Below are 19,023 nucleotides of genomic sequence, written 5' to 3' on the forward strand. Positions count from 1 at the left end.
CACTGTGTGGAGGAAAGTGCAGACAGAGAGACCTGAATTGGAGTTGACAGCCTTAAGGATGGAGAATGAAATTTGCTCTGCTTTTGTCCCTGTGAGGGGAGACCTTCTCTCAAGAAGTGCCCAGTTGCTGATTCCTTCATGGGGTTTTTTCCAAGTCTTGTAACTTTACCCAAGAAATGGGTGAAATCTCATTGCCTGCGGTCATGCTGGCGATGAGGTAGCCAGCATAGTTGCCCCAGTTCCACATGTGAATGACTGTGTGTAAAAAAGAACAAAGCAATCTTCTCAAAGCTTCTCACAAATTTTGATGAAATGTGTGGAATAGTTTCCCAGAGGCTCCCTGATTAATTAATTCTCATTGACCTCAGTCTCTGTTTATAAGAGTGGGCTGAAATGGAGTTTTTAGTTACTGTTGGCTTTTCCTGTTCCAGACTTGAACTGATACTTTAGCAGTGGAGCATTGTATTATCCTCAGTGTTACAGTTCCATCTAGTGGTTCAGTTGAAATAACACTGTACTGTACACTGTAGATGTATCCTGGTGAATCAGGATGCATCATTCACACAGTGCCTGCCAAGGTGTTTGTAAAGGACTTGATGCAACTACTGCAGCCGTGTCAGTCCTAATCTACTGCACAAGGACTCAACAACTCACAAAACTTTTAATGATCTCATCTTCTGCACTCCCCTGCAGACTGAAGACTAATGAATAGTCATGTGAGACAGGCAGTGAAAAGAAAAGACAGGGGTAGAAACTGCTTACATTTTGTTTTATGTATTGAGCCAACATGAGACACAGTAGGTCTGTATAGCACTGTACCTTGGCTGCAGAGAAAATGGGAAATTCAGTCAAGGCTCATGCAGCAGACAGTAGAGCAGAAGCCAAACAGCAGTATCAACTATCACATGTTTTAAGCTGCAGGCCCACAAATCTACATTTTTGTGGCAAGTGGGAATACATGATTTGTAGCTGATGGGCTGAAACATTAAAAACCACTGATATGTTACTGACACTGTAAGTATGGAAACACAGAGGTTCCACAGTCAGATTTGCTAGTTTGGACAAACTTTGTATGGGACACAGATTTCACTGTTACACTGAAATTTTATTTGCACAGATGATCATGTCAGTCTATTTTTTGTATTGGGAGTGAATATTTCCCTTCCCAGACTTTTAAAGAAAGTATTTTCTAAATAATTTTCATCAGAGAAGGTTGGTCAGAATTGAAAAATAACAGTTTTTAGTTGCCAAGTATTCCGTATGCTTAAATCACACACATGCAAACATAGAGGTCACTGTGTAATAATCATATAGCTTTATATTTTGACAGAGAGATGAGGTTAGCCCCTGCAGGGTGTGACTGTTGAAGATATTAACCTACTGGGGTGTTGTAATTTTCACCTGGTATGCACACATCAGCGCTTCATCCAGGGCTCTCATCTCTTATCTGGGCGCAGTGCCAGATGACGACGTGTGCAGTGTTCACCTCCGCACACTGTTTTGGGTTTGTCAGAGAGGCTCCCAGGCTAGTTTTGCCAGTGAGGGGGTGCATATGATAATCATCATTAGTTCATCATTAGCTATGATTAAAAGGTTTAATTGTATTGTACTGTGTGGAAGAAAACAAGTCATTTTAGTTTATAGAAGTTAGACAAGCAAGTTATAACATGGATATCCTACATATAGAGATTATACAATAATAAAAAGTTTATTTCATAAGAGCAGTGTTAAAGAAACAAACTGAAATAGTAGAATGACTCTTTCTTAAATGACATCATTACGCTATATTTGAACAAAATACAACTTCCAGGAGGAGATTGCATGATTGAAATATATATACAATAATCCTTTCCAAATCAGCCATGGCAGTAATTTAATTGGCTGTGTACCCCAGTGAAGATTTCAGCATCTTTTACCTCAGAGTAAATGCCTGCTAAAAATAACCTCAGGTTATAGCAGTCCCACATGAACTGAAGTCCTTGTTAAACTCTGGCCTTTTCCTCTTGGTATTGACCAGTGTTTCCTCTGTTTTTGTCCAGTGCATAAATAGTACTTACTTATTACTTATTAACACCAAAGTGTTAATTCTAGAGCACTACATGGCTATAGCCTGCAAACAGTACATGAAGCTTACAACTAACATTTGGACATTATGTGTATGTTGTTAGAACTGTTCAGTGTGGCAACACTATGAATCAAACAGCTATAGTTGTGAGGATAATAAAGAGACATTTATTTGTATGAATGGCTCATTAACACCACAGTTGTGGTATGGTTAGTTGGAGCGATGAAGCATCACAAATGCTGGTTAGGTTAATTTATGGTGTTAATTTATGTGTCTTATTGTCAACAAATCCCATGTAAACACCAAAACCATCAATGTGTTAGTCCATCCCTGTCTGTGGTGCTCAGCACCAAGTCCATTGCTTCCTACTGAAGACGTACATCTGTAGCAATTTTTAAAAAAGGTTCAGTCATTTGCTAGAACAGCAAGTCACGGTAGTTTTTATTGTACTGTATTTATTTATCAGGACAGTGTACAGATTTTAACATAAATGATGTACTGTACCAGATTTAGCTTCAAGCTAATTTTCATCTGCAGTCCCTTCCAATTAAAACATATAAAGAAAACGTCATTCAAACATGAGGAAATAGTGCATTTGTTGGGAACTATATTCTGCAGCGGATTAATACCTATTTGGTTCTCACATGAGTATTTCCGGCAGCAGGATGGTGTGTGTGGGGTTGAGTGAAAAAATAAACAACAGTGTGTGTGTGTGTTTATGGTAATGAAGGCTCACTGATGTGTTTTTAATAGCTTTTGGACTATAATGGAGCTCAAATGAATAAGATATATCAGAGTTTGAATACAAACACAGTGCTTGTCAGATCAGTTCATCATTGGTTTGGGTCTGTACATGAGATTTGTCCACATATGAAAAATATAAAATGTCACCAGACATATCCTTTAAGGAAATCCAATGAACTGTTTCCTTGAAAAGAATGTTCCATTCATGATTTGATTTCTGGTTAGACTATTGATACAATCACACATGCAGAAAGTGACACTTCACACACATGCATTTGAACACATGAAATAACAATACCTAAATACAAAAATCAAATAAGATCTTTCTGCGTGGTGATAAATCTGTTTAGATGAACCACTCAAATACATTCTGTAGGGGAAACGAAATGTGGCACTGTAGTTTGAATTTGACCAGCTGCCAGATGACTCTTTGGCCAGCTGGGGGCACCATAAAACATCCTGACTTAAAGAGGCTGCTTGGTTGACTGGCTGCTACATATATATAGTATAGTATACAGTATATTCAACTAAATCACTGACAATAATTTTTTTTTCCAAGCTCAATTTTGCAGCAGTTAAGGGCAAATGTTAAGGCAGATTATTCTGCTAATGAGTTAATCCTTCCTCAGTAATGAGGCTAATAGGAGGAGGAGGAGGATGGTTAAGATGGAAGGTAGAGTGGTAAGAGAGGGAAAGAGAGATAGAGACAGTGGACATTGGTGGCAGAGAGAGAGAGAGAGAGAGAGAGAGGGAACAAGAGTAAATGGTGGAGACACAGTAGTGTGTGTGTGTGTGTGCGCGTGTGTGTATGTGTGTGTGAGCAAGAGCCCGTATGCAAAACCTCGCTCTCATGAAGCGTGAACCCTCTTTCTAGCTTTCTAGTTTGGTCCTACTGTAGCTTATCTCCTCTCGTCTCTCTGCCTCGCAGCCCGTTGCTACAGCAGAGTGTGTCCCAGCAGCTTTCTTCTAGGAATGTCTCCCATTGTCAAAAGCCCAGATTGCACCCCGGTGCTGTGCCACTGCAAAGTTGCCTGCACCAACAACACTTTGTCGTTGATGTTTGGATGCAAGGTAGGTTACAGACCACTCTCTTTGCTTCAGAGGTACGGGGGGTGAGGGGGTGATGTTGACAGTGATAGTAGAGATCTTTCTATCAGTGGCTGACTTCAGAGTATTGTCCTGTATTGTTGTGTGATATACCTGATGGAAGTCTAGTACAGATCAGTGTGTTGGTTAACTCTTCTATAAACAGATTAGTGAGAAAACTCTTTTTTTTCCCGACAAGCAGTGCTAGCACAGTTTTTCCATCTGCAGTCCTTGAAGCTGTATTAATGCTTAGTGGTGCTTAATGAGGGCATATTTACAGCTACTATAATATTTTTGCATTCTTGTACTGTCACCCTTCATTTAGCGTAGTGACAAGTCAGAATTACTCCTTTGCTCTTAATGTGCTGTAAATGCAAGTTAAACGCTCCTTTCTTCTCTTCTGTCTTTTCTTTCGCTCTGATTTTTAATTCCATTTTTCTGAGTAACATTTTCTGGATTTTACCTTTTATTCTACTTAAATTTCAGGTCTTTCCTCACACAGGGAAGTATCTTTCCCAGTGTCAGTGATGAAGGTGTTGGTTGTAAAATGATTCAGATTTATCAGAAAGTGAATTATTTATCTAGCCCTTTCAGAGAAGCCAGTTTAGATTCAGAAACTGTCCGGACAACTCACAGGTTAAGAGGCAAATGCAAATCTACCTGAATTTTCTGTTCTTTGTTTATTTGTTGTGGTGAGTGAACATTGGTGCATTAATCTACTGCTGATGTTACGCCACTTCCTGCATGTGCTTCACAATGATGTGTAGGCACTTGTAGACCTGAATTGTGAAACTGGAAGCATCAGTGACTGGTTCATCAGTCATTTAGATGATGTTACCAAAAATGTATAAGTCCAGTATATTTAGACACATTCTGCAAAAAAAATGCATGAAACATTGCATGGACAAAATATATTTCATCACATTTAATGAAACTTTATAAGGAAGAATGGCTCAGAAAATGTGGACTGATGCACAGTTATTAAAGATGAACTTTTAGCAGCTGGAGTTAAAAACACTACTGAAGAAGTCAGGTTGTTTAGCAGCTCAGTTTTGGTTTGAGAAAAATTATAGAGGCATGCACAGGCGAGGGATGCCTTTTCTTTGACCTGTCAGGTCTGTATCTATACACAACAGCAGTAAACCTATAGCTGGAACTGTGTGTGTGTGTGTGTGTGTGTGTGTGTGTGTGTGTGTATTAGAATTGAAGTGGTGTTTGTCTGTCATTATGAGACTGATACATGAACAATGCAATTATCATAAACCTTCTAAACAATATAAATAAAATTTGCACAAGCCTAAAGATGATGTTGATGTCTGTGTATAACCGTCCTCACTTATAGTGTACAACTGATGTGTAGTTATACAAGAAATAATCAGTTCCACACAGTTTCTTTTCTTTTAATATGTTTTTGTGCAGCGATCTTGCATGATCATGTATTTAAGAGAGATATTTAGCTTTGCTTTAAAATCCTCAGCTTTTAGGTTTTCAGACAAACAACAGGTGATATTTAACAATAATTAGATAAATGACTACATGTAGTTCCTGTTAGAGCTTCATTTACTTTTACAATTACCTGCATATTCCTTAGACTCACTTGAAATGTGTGTGCATGTTCCTCTGACTGTAAAACAGCTTAAACAGTCAAATTGTTCACTGAGGTCACTCTGACCTCAACTATGTCCTCATCCCTCATCTTCTCTGTCACTGGAGAATTACTTAGCAGTGTCAAAATAAAATGCAAGGCTAAGAGGATCTATGTATCATCAGCATCGTCCCCCCAACTTCCCTCTTCTGGTTTTAAAATTAATGAATGGACGTGTTTTTCTGCATCACCCAGTTTGAGGGAGGTGATCGGAAGGTTTTTGTGTCATTGTTTCTGTTTTTGGTTCTGATGTGGATCTGTGCTGGGATTGGTTTTTGGGTCATTTCTCTCTCATTTACTTCTCTAAGCTCTTCACCACATGCAGACACTTATGGAATGTACATACACACACATTCTCTTTTGGACAGTGTCCAATAAAATTAGATATTAATTTGGAACACGCTAAATGCAACCAGTGGAAGCTGTTATCTTGCTTTCTCAACAGAATGACTGATGTACGGCACATAACTGTACATCACTGATGTTAACAGTCTGTTGGTAAATGTGTGTGTGAGTGAAAAAACAGAGAACGCCCTCAACTGTTCCTCAGTTTGTAGGTGTATATTCACTTTGATTTTTGGTACCATAAGATTATTCTATAAAATCCCACAAATAAGACTGAAACATATTCAACAGTGGCTGGATGAACACCCAGACAGTGTGGGTCCAAAATCTTTTGCTCACCTAAAAGAAGCATGACACAGTGAACCTAAAAATAACCCCTGAAAAACTAGATGACAGCAGAAAAGTGTATGTTTGACTGTAAAAGCAAGAAAAGCAGAGGGCAGGTGCTCTTTCTTTTTCCCATAGCTCAGCTCTCCCTCCTACTGTCTGTAGGAATTAGGGCTGTAGCAGATAACGGGGGAAGAGAGTCTAACTGTAGGTATATAAAGCCGTAGAAAGAGGTCAGTGCACACAACCGCTAGGAGATTCCACACTAAATCTGCACAGAGGCTCTGAATCTGCCCTCGGCCATGCCACCCCACATTTCCATCTCATCTTGATTCTGCTGGATAGGGCTGTAGTGAACGTCAGAGAGGAGGGATCCTCTCAGTGGAGCATGACAACACCACACGTGAGCGGTTACGCTTTGCACACAGCTCAGCCAGCCAGCCTGACAGCCACAGCATATTATAAACCCTCACGTTGAGGGTGCTGCTGCAGGAGGAGAATGTGCAGTGAAGTACAAAAATAGCAATGTTTAATTGAACACTCATCATTGCAACTCGATGCAGAAAACATGATGAATATTTCTTGAATGTAAATCAGCTTTTTTTCCCAAAAGAACAAAAGCAAACTCTGTGAACAGTGACTAATGTCAGATTTCCTCAAGCAGTATTTTCAAGTGTTCAGTTCAGCTTGGCACAGAACCGAACAGCTTGGTGTGGTCCAACTGTGTGAAATATGAATAATAGTCTCTATTTTACAACAGAGCATTGTTTGGAGTGGTTGCAAATGAATAAACACATAAGCGGCCTCAGAGATGAAGTCAATGAGAAGAGGAACGCCTGATAGACACTATGATGACAGGTGTGGTTAACCCATCTAACCAGCCCAGGATCATAAACACCTCAAAAACATTAATAATTCAATAAGTACCCAACAAAAACTCAATCAAAAGCACATCAATCCCAAAGAGCAGGCATACAGAGACAATAATACATCAAATATATCAAGTATACCATAAATATCCCAAAATGGTCTAAGTTAGATGAAAGGAAACATTAGACAAAAAACAGAAAATCTCCATGTAATATTTTTCCCTTAACATACAGTAACATAAATATGATATCATACAGCTATGGACCACTGTCCCCAAGAAGACGTGTAGTATATTTTAGCTTCTTGATGTACTTTTGATTGAGTTTTCGTCGTTTACTTTTTCAATTTTTAATGTTTTATGATGTTACTCATTGGTATTTATATGGGTGTTGTGACCATTTTAAAAGTTTTAACCTGATGAAGATGCGACTGGGAGCGAAATGTTTGGAGTCAGTATGGAGGTGTTACTCTTGTCATTGATAGCCTCGCTACATGCATGATGCATATATATAACTACACTCCCTCTGAGTTGGTAGCTGATTCATGCAACTGGCAGCCATGATAACTGAGTGATAAAGTTTGTAGTTTGACCCAAGGATTGATTTCTACTGCTGTATGAGATAGTTTGAATGTTTAAAACTAACCTAAACTTGTTCGGTGGAACTGGAAATAAATGGAAGTCTCTGCATGTCTGTGCATTGCTCTGATAAGTCTCATTGTTGCACCCGCCCTGCTTCTGCTTAGTTTCACATGCACATTTTCTAAGCCTTCATCCAGTGGTCAGATGCCCTCCTCCTCCATCTCTCCCTGTAGCATTAGTCACTCATCGTTAAAGTATACATCAGTTCTCGAAGCTGTGCTCCACTACATTCACATGGGATTCATCATGCCTCAGTGCCATGACTTAGTTTTACTGCTGTATACAACAAACTGTGAAAGTAGCTTGGGGGAGGCAGTGTGATGCACTCTTGTTTTGCACTGTCAGTTACACTTGTTTATACAGTAATTCTAGCTTTAGAAAGAGGATAAAAATGCTAAAATTTGCATTTGACATTTGCTGTCAGTTTGCTAACTGTGGTGAACACGCGGTGTTGGGACTCTGGTGGCATCCAAACTGAAATCCAGACCAATAAAAGTGTTTTTGTATGCAGAGTAACTGATCTTACTTCAGCTACACAGGTCAGGATCTATCAAAACAGGGTTCCAGAATCATATATATATACGTATATGTATATACTATTTACCAACTTCAATAGAAGAATCATGGACGTGAGGGAAATTTGATAAAATAACAAATGAGGTTGAAAGTTTTGAGTGCTAAAACAACTTATCTCAAAGTTGGTGCTTTCCCCTTGACTTGGCATTCCTTTTAACGCTAATTCTACTAAGGAGCTAATGTACGTTAGTCTAACCCAGTAATTCTGCTTACTGCCTCATTTAGCCTGCGTTTATGACAATGCTACCAGTTTAACCAGTTATGTTTGTACTGGAAGTTGTTTATGCTCCAGTTATTATGCTCTCTCTATAGTTTCCATGACTCCTCTTGTCATATAGATTATCCCCCTGATCTCACTTCTATCCAGTAAATGTCAGTAAATAATGTTATTTAAGTAACACAAATAGTTCACAGTGACCGTAGTAACTGCTGGTGAAAAGAAAATCCTTTCATTTTTTATTTCAGGCTTCATACACACCAAACAATGCTCTAGTGGTGCTCTACACTCATCTAATATGGTTGTGTAAGCACAGCATGAGTGATTTCACCCAGCACAGTAGTGCTTCTCATATATTGTAGGTCACTGGGCTTCTCTCAGGCTTCAGGTCAAATGGCCTTGGACTGGTACAGTAGATACGCTCTTTGACTTGGAGCCTCGCTGTATCCACCTGCTTAGCACAAACCTTTTACCTCATTATAGCAACTCCACTGCTGGCTGCTTATTGGTTTAGTTTGGTCTAATATGCCGTAAGCGTATTATTACCAGTACGCCACAGCTTCATTTTTGATGTTTATCATTACATCTTGAGACAACTTTGACACCTAAAATGTGATTGAGAAAGTTTATTCATGAAGAAAAAGGATAACAGGAAATTCATACAAAGCATCAAATAAAACGCACTAAAAAAAGAAAGCACTGCATCATACCACTGATTAAAAACTCTGGGCTTTGATTAAACTTCACAGGTTTTCAAAGCCATGAGGTAAGAACTGGTAACTGTATGTGCTCATGTGTGTATCCTCTCTGGCAGTCGTTGCTAGGTTACGGGTATAAAAGGTAAATAGTCAGACGGACCCTCTTATTAATCCACAGTGCAGTGTTGGGGGATAATGCTTCTCGTTAGATGCCAATGCAGACAGCCAATCACAATGCATGGACTAAAGTAATTCAGCTAACTATAGTATACAGTCTGTGGGAACATATACAGTATATGGTGTAATGAGGAGAGTAATGACAGGATGAGTCATATTTCTTGGACTTGTGACTATGTAAGAAGACTATCATTTCAGCCATGGTGTGCTTGTAGTTTCTATATTTAGATCCTCTACTCTCTCACATTAATTTTGCTATGGTAAGCCAAACAGCAGTAGTAGCTGTGGACACCTGCCTCCTTCCCCCTCTAGCAACCCCGCAGTGGAAACAGCATCTGTGTTTGGGAACTGCCTATACAGCCCTAAAGCAGACAGATATCGCTGCTGGTCTCCTCATGTCCTCGTCTGAGAGGGCGGCTCAGAACAAGTGAGTTCGCAATGTACTGTCTGAGTGTGTGGTTGTAGGTATGTTTGACTCATAGATGTTCAGACTTGAGACATTTTTCTTTTTTGAGACGTTCTTTCTTAGTTTGCTGCATCTCACATTGTGAGATGTTGCTTTAGAATTATGTTGCAGATGAAGGTTGGAATCAGGATTAGTTTAGCCTAAAGTTAAGCATGGAGCAGTGAGACTGGGCAGTAGTGTAGTGGCTACTGAACTCTTGTTATTGAATAGAAAGGTCAAACTACCAAATTTGTAGTTTGTATTGTGCAATATATGTATGCATGTTTGCATAAAAAGTGATATGCCTTAGACCTGCAACAATTAGTCAATCGACAGAAAATTGCCAACTGTCTTGATAAGTGATTAATTGTTTTGAGTAACTTTTTAAGAAAAAATGCCCAAATTCTCTGATTCTAGCTTCTTAAATATGAATATTTTCCAGTTTCTTTAGCCTTCTGTGATAGTAACATAAATATCTTTGGGTTGTGGACTGTTGGTCGGGACAGAAGACATTTTAGGTTGCATCTTGGGCTGTAGGTAAAGTGATCAAATGAATAATCGAGAAAATATTCAACAGATTAATCAATAATGAAAATAATCCTTAGTTGCAGCCCTAATGTGTTTATAGATGTAAGTCATAAGAGGAGAGCAGCATTGCAAACTTCCCTTCTACATCATAAAAAAATAACCATGGTAATACTAATCTGAAGTACATCACTGCAACATGAAACCACAGGAAACATACTACTTGAAATGAGGTGTTTCTAAACAAACTCATACTGTACATACTGGTAGTCAGAAGGTAACAGCTGAAGGAGATGGAGATGGATTTATTGATAAAAGAAAAGGGAACTCATCTTTCCTGCTGCATCCAATACAACCTTACATTGTCAGGCTGAAACACCGTGCAACACTCCATCTCTTGCTTTCTACTGATGAATGCTTTGGGAAAGCAGTAATTACAGAGTGCATTGAATAACTTGAGCTTGAATGAAACTCCTACCTTTAGCTTATTAGACCCCCAAAATAGCAGCAGCACAAAGACATTGAGTGCATGTGTACTGCACACACACAACGACACATGTGTCAGTTTCATCCATTCATCTTGACAAACACTGAATGGAGGTGTCAACACTAGAAGCAGAGTGTTCATTCTTTCTTTTTCTTTATTTTTGCATATTTAACAATGTTTGAATGAGCACTCTTGTGTTTTCACATGTTAGTCAATTTAATGCATTTGACTTGAAAGGTTTGTCTGTATGTGAGGTACTATGCTTTGACATCTGAGATGTGACAGTTGCCCTCCAAACAACCAAATCTATCAACATTTTCACACTGTATATGTTTGATGTTTTATAGGCAGGTTTTTGTGGGTGATGTCATCACGAGATGTGTGTACACACAGGTTTTAGAAAGCAAACCAGCATAAATGACATCTAATGAGGAAAGCATCACAAGGTGTTATTTTTGTACCATAAACTGCATAAATCACAAGGTGAGAGTACAGAAATAGCTGTTAGCATCAGAGCCCTTCATTTTGATTGATTGATTTTCATCACAGAAACTGGTGAGGAACAGCTCCCACTGTTACTGTGTGTTTATCGATGTTTAATGGAGAAATTTTTCAAAATCTCTGATCAATGTTGTGGTGATCAGTTTCATATGTGTTTAAAGAAAGATTAAAAAATAAACACCTGTTGCTGATATGTAATTGGCTACTTATTCAATCATAAATTGATGCAGTTTGTTGTGAATGAAGTTTTGCCTCTCTAGGCATCTGTTTTGTGTTTCTGCATGACCGTAAAACCACTGACATTTACGTAGTGCCTAGTATATTTTGATGGTAAGCAGCAGGAAATGCATACAGTACATGCTAACATTACTTGTGTGCTGCCTGTTGATGGTTTGGGACACAGTTAATTTCTTGTATAGTCTAGATTAGCGTTGTTACTGCTACCAGCTGCCATGTCTCCTGGGAATTTCATGTATCATGTTAGCTAGTTAGAGTGAAAAGATGTCTTGAGATGAGGTGTGAGATGCCAAAAAGTGCCACATACAAATTAACCTCTAAAAAGTCAGTTGCTCTATTTCTAACCAGTGAAAATGTGTAAATGACATTGTGGCAACGTGTTTTCAATCCCCCATTTGTGCACTCATCCTTGATTGTTTGTAAATGGGAAATCTGTTTATTATTTGTCTTCTGGGTTTGATATTTTGACAGCATACTGTAACTCAGTACTCTGTTAAACAGCTGATTGTGAAGTCTTGGATGGCAGAGCTACCCATCAGCACTTGAACACACCACAAGTGTCAGCCACACAGCTGCCTGGAGGAGGTTTTATTTCATGTCCATACCTGCTTGTTCTGTGCAGGGTCTCATTTCATTTAGAATGTTTACTTGTTGTGTTTGAAATAAAAAAGTAATATATTGACCAAATGATGACAACTTTCTCCTGAGAATCTAGCGCTTTTGTCATCTCACTGTTTTATTCCCCTCACATCTACAGGATTATACATGAGGAAAGTCATGCATGAGAATAGAGCTCAGGCAAAATTACAGAGTGCACTTCTATTTTTAGTTGCCCTGATAGGTGATATATCACTGGCCCAGAGCTGTGTCCTCAAAACATTAGAATGCATCTCTTTACATTGCTGCCTTCAGGCATGATCAAAAATAACTGTGATCACTGGAGCGTTGCAATTGGTTTGCTTCTCAGCGATGTTATGCAGCTAGCTCACTTCTGTTTGTGTAAGCCTTGTTCTCTGAGTCTGTTGTATCTACTAATTACTGTTCCATCATTTTCAGTGTAGAGAGATTGACCTCTTTTGTTTGATGTTTTGGTCGAATGTAGCTTTGACACCAGGGTCCATCTACAAATGAACATGCAAGTTAATGAACTAGCAAGTTAAGGCTGTGAGTGCTGCCTTCATGGTCAAATTGTAAATGCAGATATGACTATTTCTCCGTTGTCTTCCTATAGAGAAATAATAGATCCATTTCCTTTTTTACTAAGAATCATGTGATGCTTCAGTTCACTCTATATTGCAGGTTTATTAGCCAACAGTTCTATTTGTCTTAGGTGTTTAACCATGCCATGAAATCACATGATGATAGTTTCTCTTTCTGTCCTCATCTCTATCCATCTGTTACTACTGCTGTGTTTGTGTGTGTTTCAGTTTGTAGTCACCACCACTGCATGTCCCGACATCTGTGTTAATACAGAATAATATAGACACACACAGAATGTAGCAGTACCTGTGAATGAGCTTCTCAGCCTCCTGCTGTGTTTTGCTTCTGTATGGATGTGCTGGTTGTGTGCTTGTGATCTTGGACAGGACTGATTGTTTATGGACTTTCATTTCTGAGTCACACCTGCTCTGTTTGCTCTTGGTGGTTACATATGGTCCTGTTGTTCTCTCCAGAACAGGCCACCAGCAGTACAGGGGTCACCCCACAACGGCCAGCCCCCATCCTGCATGACCCCTGCCTTGATGAACGCTCCCTGGGTGAGAGAGGGGAGGAGGGGGCTCGTTTTTTTGTTTTTTTTTCACCCCATCCCAGTTGCAGAATCATCCTGTCGATCAACCACATGACAACATTCTCAAAGCTCATTGTATTTATGTCACCACAGTATTAATGACATGAAAGGTGAAGTTGTGATTCATTTCTCAGTTTTCACCACTCATGCAGTTAGAAGATAAAAGAAGAATTCACCATTGTGATACACTGTAATGAGGAATTTGACTTCTGATTCACCCTGTTTTGACTCCATCCTGTTTCAGCAGGTTACAACAGTGTTTAGAGCCATTACTGACCATCTCTACCACTATACTTATATTGTTCTCTGAAGATCATTATCAATAAAATAGTACCATTTTTACATAATCCATGTCAACAGTGGGTTTACTTGCCAAAAATAATTTGTTGTTAACTGTGAAGTTGGGCATTGGCAGGAATTTCACTGCACATATTCAAGAAAACTTACAATCTCATTGTTACTATGATTAAATTGTCAGTTTCTTGTACTGGAGAAATTAGTTGGGATAGTTATAAGGTACAACTCAGCAGGAAGCACTTAATCATCTGTTTGAATTAAAAGTGTCCCTCAAACCCAAACTGAGCAACAATGTCCTGTAACATCTGTCAAATGTAGAAGTCAGGTTTGATCTTCTATTATCAAGTGAAATTTCCTCTTTATATGAACTTTTGAATGACAGTTCATAATGGGTAATACATATTTTTTCATATGTACTGTACTGCTTGTGCATATTATATTAAATGTAAATTTACCAACCCAGTGTGCAGGGATAGACACAACATTAGAGACTACTTACAATCTGATTTAAACATAAAAGTTTATCATTGAAGACTTTGTTGATACTGTGTCAGTGTTCCTTCAGGCCACAGTTTGTGATGTTACATTACATTTGACCCAACCAGCAAACAAACAAAACAATAAACCCCATTTCCTTTAAAGTCTGAAATGCTGATTTAAAATGAAAGCAATAAAAACTAAGCTAGTAGAAATTTTAGTATTTATTGTCATGTAGAAAATACAGGCCAGCATCTTGTTACAAATACAGTATCTTTCAAAGAACCGAGTTGGTGTCTACCAAAGGTAATATAAAGGTATATACTTACTTGTTTTTTGTTTTTTTTTTACTTGATCTCATCTCTTCTGTCAATCTCTTCCCTTTTCTCTTTGTCCCTCTCTGTTTCTCTCTCCACTCTCAGCAGTACCACTACCAAGAGGATGACTCGCCACCTCTTGACCAGGGATTCCCGCGTCTCACCAACGAGGTGCGTGCCCCCGAGCTGGTGCACGTATCTGAGAAGAACCTGTCTGAGATCGAGAATGTGCACGGCTATGTGTCCCATTCCCACATCTCTCCTCTCAAGGTCAGCACCACAACCTCTCTCCCTCATTCCTAGTGTGGCATAGAAACCATGATCTTCATCCCAATTCAGCACCATCAATGACTGCCATCATGGCCTCCTCTCAGCCCGTCTCCCTTCTTTGTTTGTCTTTGTAGCTCAAATCTGATCGCAGACATTACTACTCAGTCTTATAGTACATTTTATGATAGATATTAGGAAAGTACTACAGTGACTTGTAGTGGTTGGAACATGATTGATGATTGGGTAATACAGAGAACCAGAAGCAACACCCAGACAATATATCATTCACTCTGTGTATGTAACACAAACAGGTAGGCAGTAGATTCAGGTTGAATTCAGACTTTCTTGATACAACAACATGTGAATTCTGCTGCTGTTAGATCTGAATTATACAAAGCAGTTTCCTCCTTTTCTACTTTGTTTCCCCTCATGTGATTTACTCTAATGTGCTGAACCACAGAAGCACAAATTGGTGGCAATAATTGGCTGTCACTTTGTACTTGTGTGTGATTAGAGAAGGAAATGTTTTAATACCTTCTTCACATCCCTCCCTCTCTCTGCCTTTACCATTCCTTACACACATTTCCCCCCCTGCATCGTCCTGATTCATGCAGTGCCAGTGTGTTTCCTGACCTGGACTAAAGCCTCTAACATCTCAGTGCCTTCTCTCTGCCCACTAAAGAACATGCCTCCATGTAGACTGCAAACTTTGAGAACAACACATTTTATCTGTGCTAAGAGGTCTCGGGTACATAGTACAGGCTACTTGGAATTCATTTTCACATGGTGAAATAACCCAAGTCAAAAATACATTCGCGTGAAAGCTCAGACGGCGTTTCAGCTGGCAGATCAAGTTGGTTGTAAAGCGAGTGTTTTCAGGTTTGAGCCAGCAGAGGGCAGTGTTGGAGATGAAGAGAAACTTTAGTGTAACAGCAGTTTACTTCAGGCAGTGTTTAAGAGCCTTGGCAAACCACTCGCTGTCTAACTGAACAGAGCATTTAAAGAATGATTTCAGTCTCAGTATTGTTGGTCATAGTTATTGTAGGTATGTGCTGTTCCATTAATTAATGCAAGTTTTATTAATCCAGTAAACCTTTTTAGTTTGACATTTTTTGCACTCATGACATTATTTGATATCAAATTCAGTGATGAGTTTAAAAAGTAAAGGTATATCATATTTAAGATATATATTCTGGAATACCATAAGATATTGTAGAGAGGAACTAACTTAAGGGTTTAATGCACCTGTTATGGTTGAAACTCTTTCTCCTTAAATAAAGAAAATGGAGAAATGATCTCAGTAACACTTTACTCAAAGTCCCCCTATTGAACATTTTTAAGCAATATATAAACAGTTAATAAATGGTTTATAACACACCGTAGCTGTAAGCAGATATATGTGTTTCATTAATGTGTTTGTCAACAACTATAACTATAAATAAATGACATTATAAACAACACAGCAAAAACACAGTTGTAATAATATAAAACATAAGAGAAGTCATAAATGTTGACAAGTACTGTACATTAATAAACACTAAAAAATGTCCTTAAATCTGCTTGCAATGCCATTATAGAGTGTTATAACTGCTAATATACTGCTTATAAATGCTAAATAGGGAGACTCACCATTATCTCAGAACCCTCATTAAAGGGTTATTTTCTCTATGGCTTTAGGCTAGATATTGGAAAAAAATCTTTTTACTTTTATTGGCTTTAATCTATGGCTGCAAGGCATCTAAAAATCATCTCTAAATACTACATGTGATATCAAATGAAGTTGTTGTATGGTAAATGACAGGTGATTTAGTGAGGACATTTGGCATGGCCTGCTGCATATGAACAGCACAATCCCAATATGAACCAATGTGATTGGACACAGTATTTCCCTTAATGTTGTAGTGCTGTTGTGTGATGATGATGTTCATTTTTTTAGATATGTCTTCTGAATATAAGTTCACACTGTTTCCTTTTGATATGTTGGATATTATATATTCACTCTCTACTGTCAGGAGCTGTTTACTCTGCTGCTCTTTCTGTTTTGTGTCATAAAGCGATACAGTATCTGTTGGCACCATGACGTAATCCTCCAGACTGTCCATGACATGTGACCCACTGTCACACATAATAAAATGGAGGTAATAAACCAGCAGAGGCATGCCAAACGTCTCACTGATGTCCTCCTTTGTGTATGATCTTCATACTAACATCTCAAAGTTAATGTGCTTATTATTTATGTAAATGTAACACACAGCAGAGATATGGCTCAAACAACCTCCAACCAACCTTTGGGTCAGTTGTGTTGCACTGTAGTTTTTCATCTTTAGGTTCCAGTGAGAAAAATGGGAACGAGCAGGTGGGGACAGATATGCTGTCTCTGCACCTGTATGACTGTTGATTGTCAGCAGGGATATTTTCAAGTAAGATTGCAAAGTTGCTGGAGTGTTGACAGTCGGGACTGATTCAGCAAATGTTGCTGTCACTTTATTGACAAGCTGTGAACACAAATAAAACTGTCGTTTCAAATGTTCTATTTTCTTCTTCCTTTCGCTGTACAAATCAGTGTGAGTCTCTGATTAGTGCACGTAAATGGTTTTGATTTTGCACATGTACAGCCGGTCTGTGATGGGAATAGCTCCCACTGGGTAAGAGGCTCTTCCTCATTGAAAGAATTAATGCAGGAAGCCAGAGTGATCCACTCCCCCCTCATCCTCATCCAATCTTTACTCCTTTGAACATTTTTTCCCTCCTCTCTCCACTCAACACATGACTGGGTAAACCATTACTAATGCTTTTTTTATCCTGATGCATTAGGCTCCCTTTCTCCCTCTCTCTCTCTCTCTCTCTTTCTCTCTCTCTCTCTCTTTCTCTCTCTCTCTCTCTCTCTCTCTCTCTCTCTCTCTCTATCTCTCTCTCTCTTTCTCTCTCTTTACTCAAGTATACTGGCTAGTGATCTTGTCTTTCGTTTCTTACCTGCAGCCTGCACTGGTTACCCGTTTTGATCTTGCATACCCGGGTGTGACCACAGCAAACTACATGGCAAGTTTTATTTTCTTTTATTTTGATTTTACCTCTGGGGGGGAAACTTAATCCCCTGTATTTTTGGTCTGATTTTTAAACTCTCCCCTAATTTCTGAGTCCTTGTACCTAGAAGATTGATGTCCCCTCGGTGCTGCATGGACTTTGTTTTGGTGTTGTCTTCAATCCATTGCCTGAAGAAGCAGTCTTTCTGTTTCTTGTTGGTCGCTGCCCTTTTTTTGTCATACCTGCACTTTGTTTAGAGTAACCCCATGTGTGTTTGTGACCCATTTGCTTGCCAGCGAATCCCATGTGCTTGTTGTGGTGTTACTGTGATCTGGTGTTAATCTGTCTCTGTTAATAATCATATATTTATTTGTTGAAGGGTTTACTGTACCCAGGTCATGTGATTAGTATCCCCTCATCTGATATAAGCTACACTGGAATAATGAAACATATAAGATTATATTCAGAAGAAAAGGTTCCTGTTACCAACATCATGCTCTTCTGTGTACTGTCTTCTCTGATGGTATGTTTTGATTGACTAAATGTGGTTTTTAATAATAAATCAGAAAAATGTTTAATTAAATATAGTGTAGGTGTAAAATGTCATTTTTTAAAGGAGAGCATGATGAATCTGGTGCTTTTATTTTGTCAAGGAATCTCAAGGTCGGTCACTAACTGTCAGCTTTTGGCTCTGAAAGAAAAGTGAGGCCCATCAGTTATTGGATTTAAAGAATTGCAAAAGCACAGACTGTGTTGAGTAAAGGACTGAAGTCATCACTGTAATAGTAAGGTGGAGAAATTGGCCAAAAACCTACATGAGATAGAAGATGCACTGACTGATTGTCTTTTCCTACTGTGGTTTAAGTAATAATGATGACACTTAAGTGTGTGTGTCTGATCCCTGTCCCTCTTGCAAAAACCAAAGGAAACTGTCCATCAGAAACACTCACACTGTGCAAAGTGAAATATCTGATCACTTGGTTATATTTAATGAAGAAGAGATCATTTTATTCCCCAGAACATAAACACTTAATTCAATGCTCCATAACCCATATTTATTCAGTTGATAATGCTCGGACATGCTCAGATTTTTTGATCAGTTTTAAAAGAACTTTACAGGAAAACCTTTGAAGAGGAGCCTTTAGAGGACAAATGTGTGAGCCAGACAGGACTGCAGTTTAGTTTTATAAATGAGGCTCATTGTTTCCAAAAGTCACCTGGATTTGTTTAAGATAAAAATTATCCATTTAAAACCGGGCAGATT

At 38.7% G+C, this 19,023-nt stretch overlaps 1 protein-coding gene across 17 annotated transcripts in view; it reads left to right on the forward strand.

Moving 5' to 3' along the window:
• Positions 1-19,023, forward strand: part of dlg2 (discs, large homolog 2 (Drosophila)) — a 183,525-nt gene that overhangs the window by 79,833 nt on the left and 84,669 nt on the right. For 15 of the 17 annotated variants that reach the window (XM_067607239.1, XM_067607245.1, XM_067607244.1 and 12 more), the window contains 2 exons: positions 13,259-13,342; positions 14,571-14,735. In XM_067607239.1, the coding sequence (XP_067463340.1) occupies positions 13,259-13,342; positions 14,571-14,735 (249 nt within the window). The remainder of the gene's footprint in view (positions 1-13,258; positions 13,343-14,570; positions 14,736-19,023) is intronic. The other 2 variants (XM_067607240.1, XM_067607246.1) reach the window with 2 other exon arrangements.

The sequence above is a fragment of the Thunnus thynnus genome, chromosome 13, assembly GCF_963924715.1.
Source record: "Thunnus thynnus chromosome 13, fThuThy2.1, whole genome shotgun sequence".
Lineage (NCBI taxonomy): Eukaryota > Metazoa > Chordata > Actinopteri > Scombriformes > Scombridae > Thunnus > Thunnus thynnus.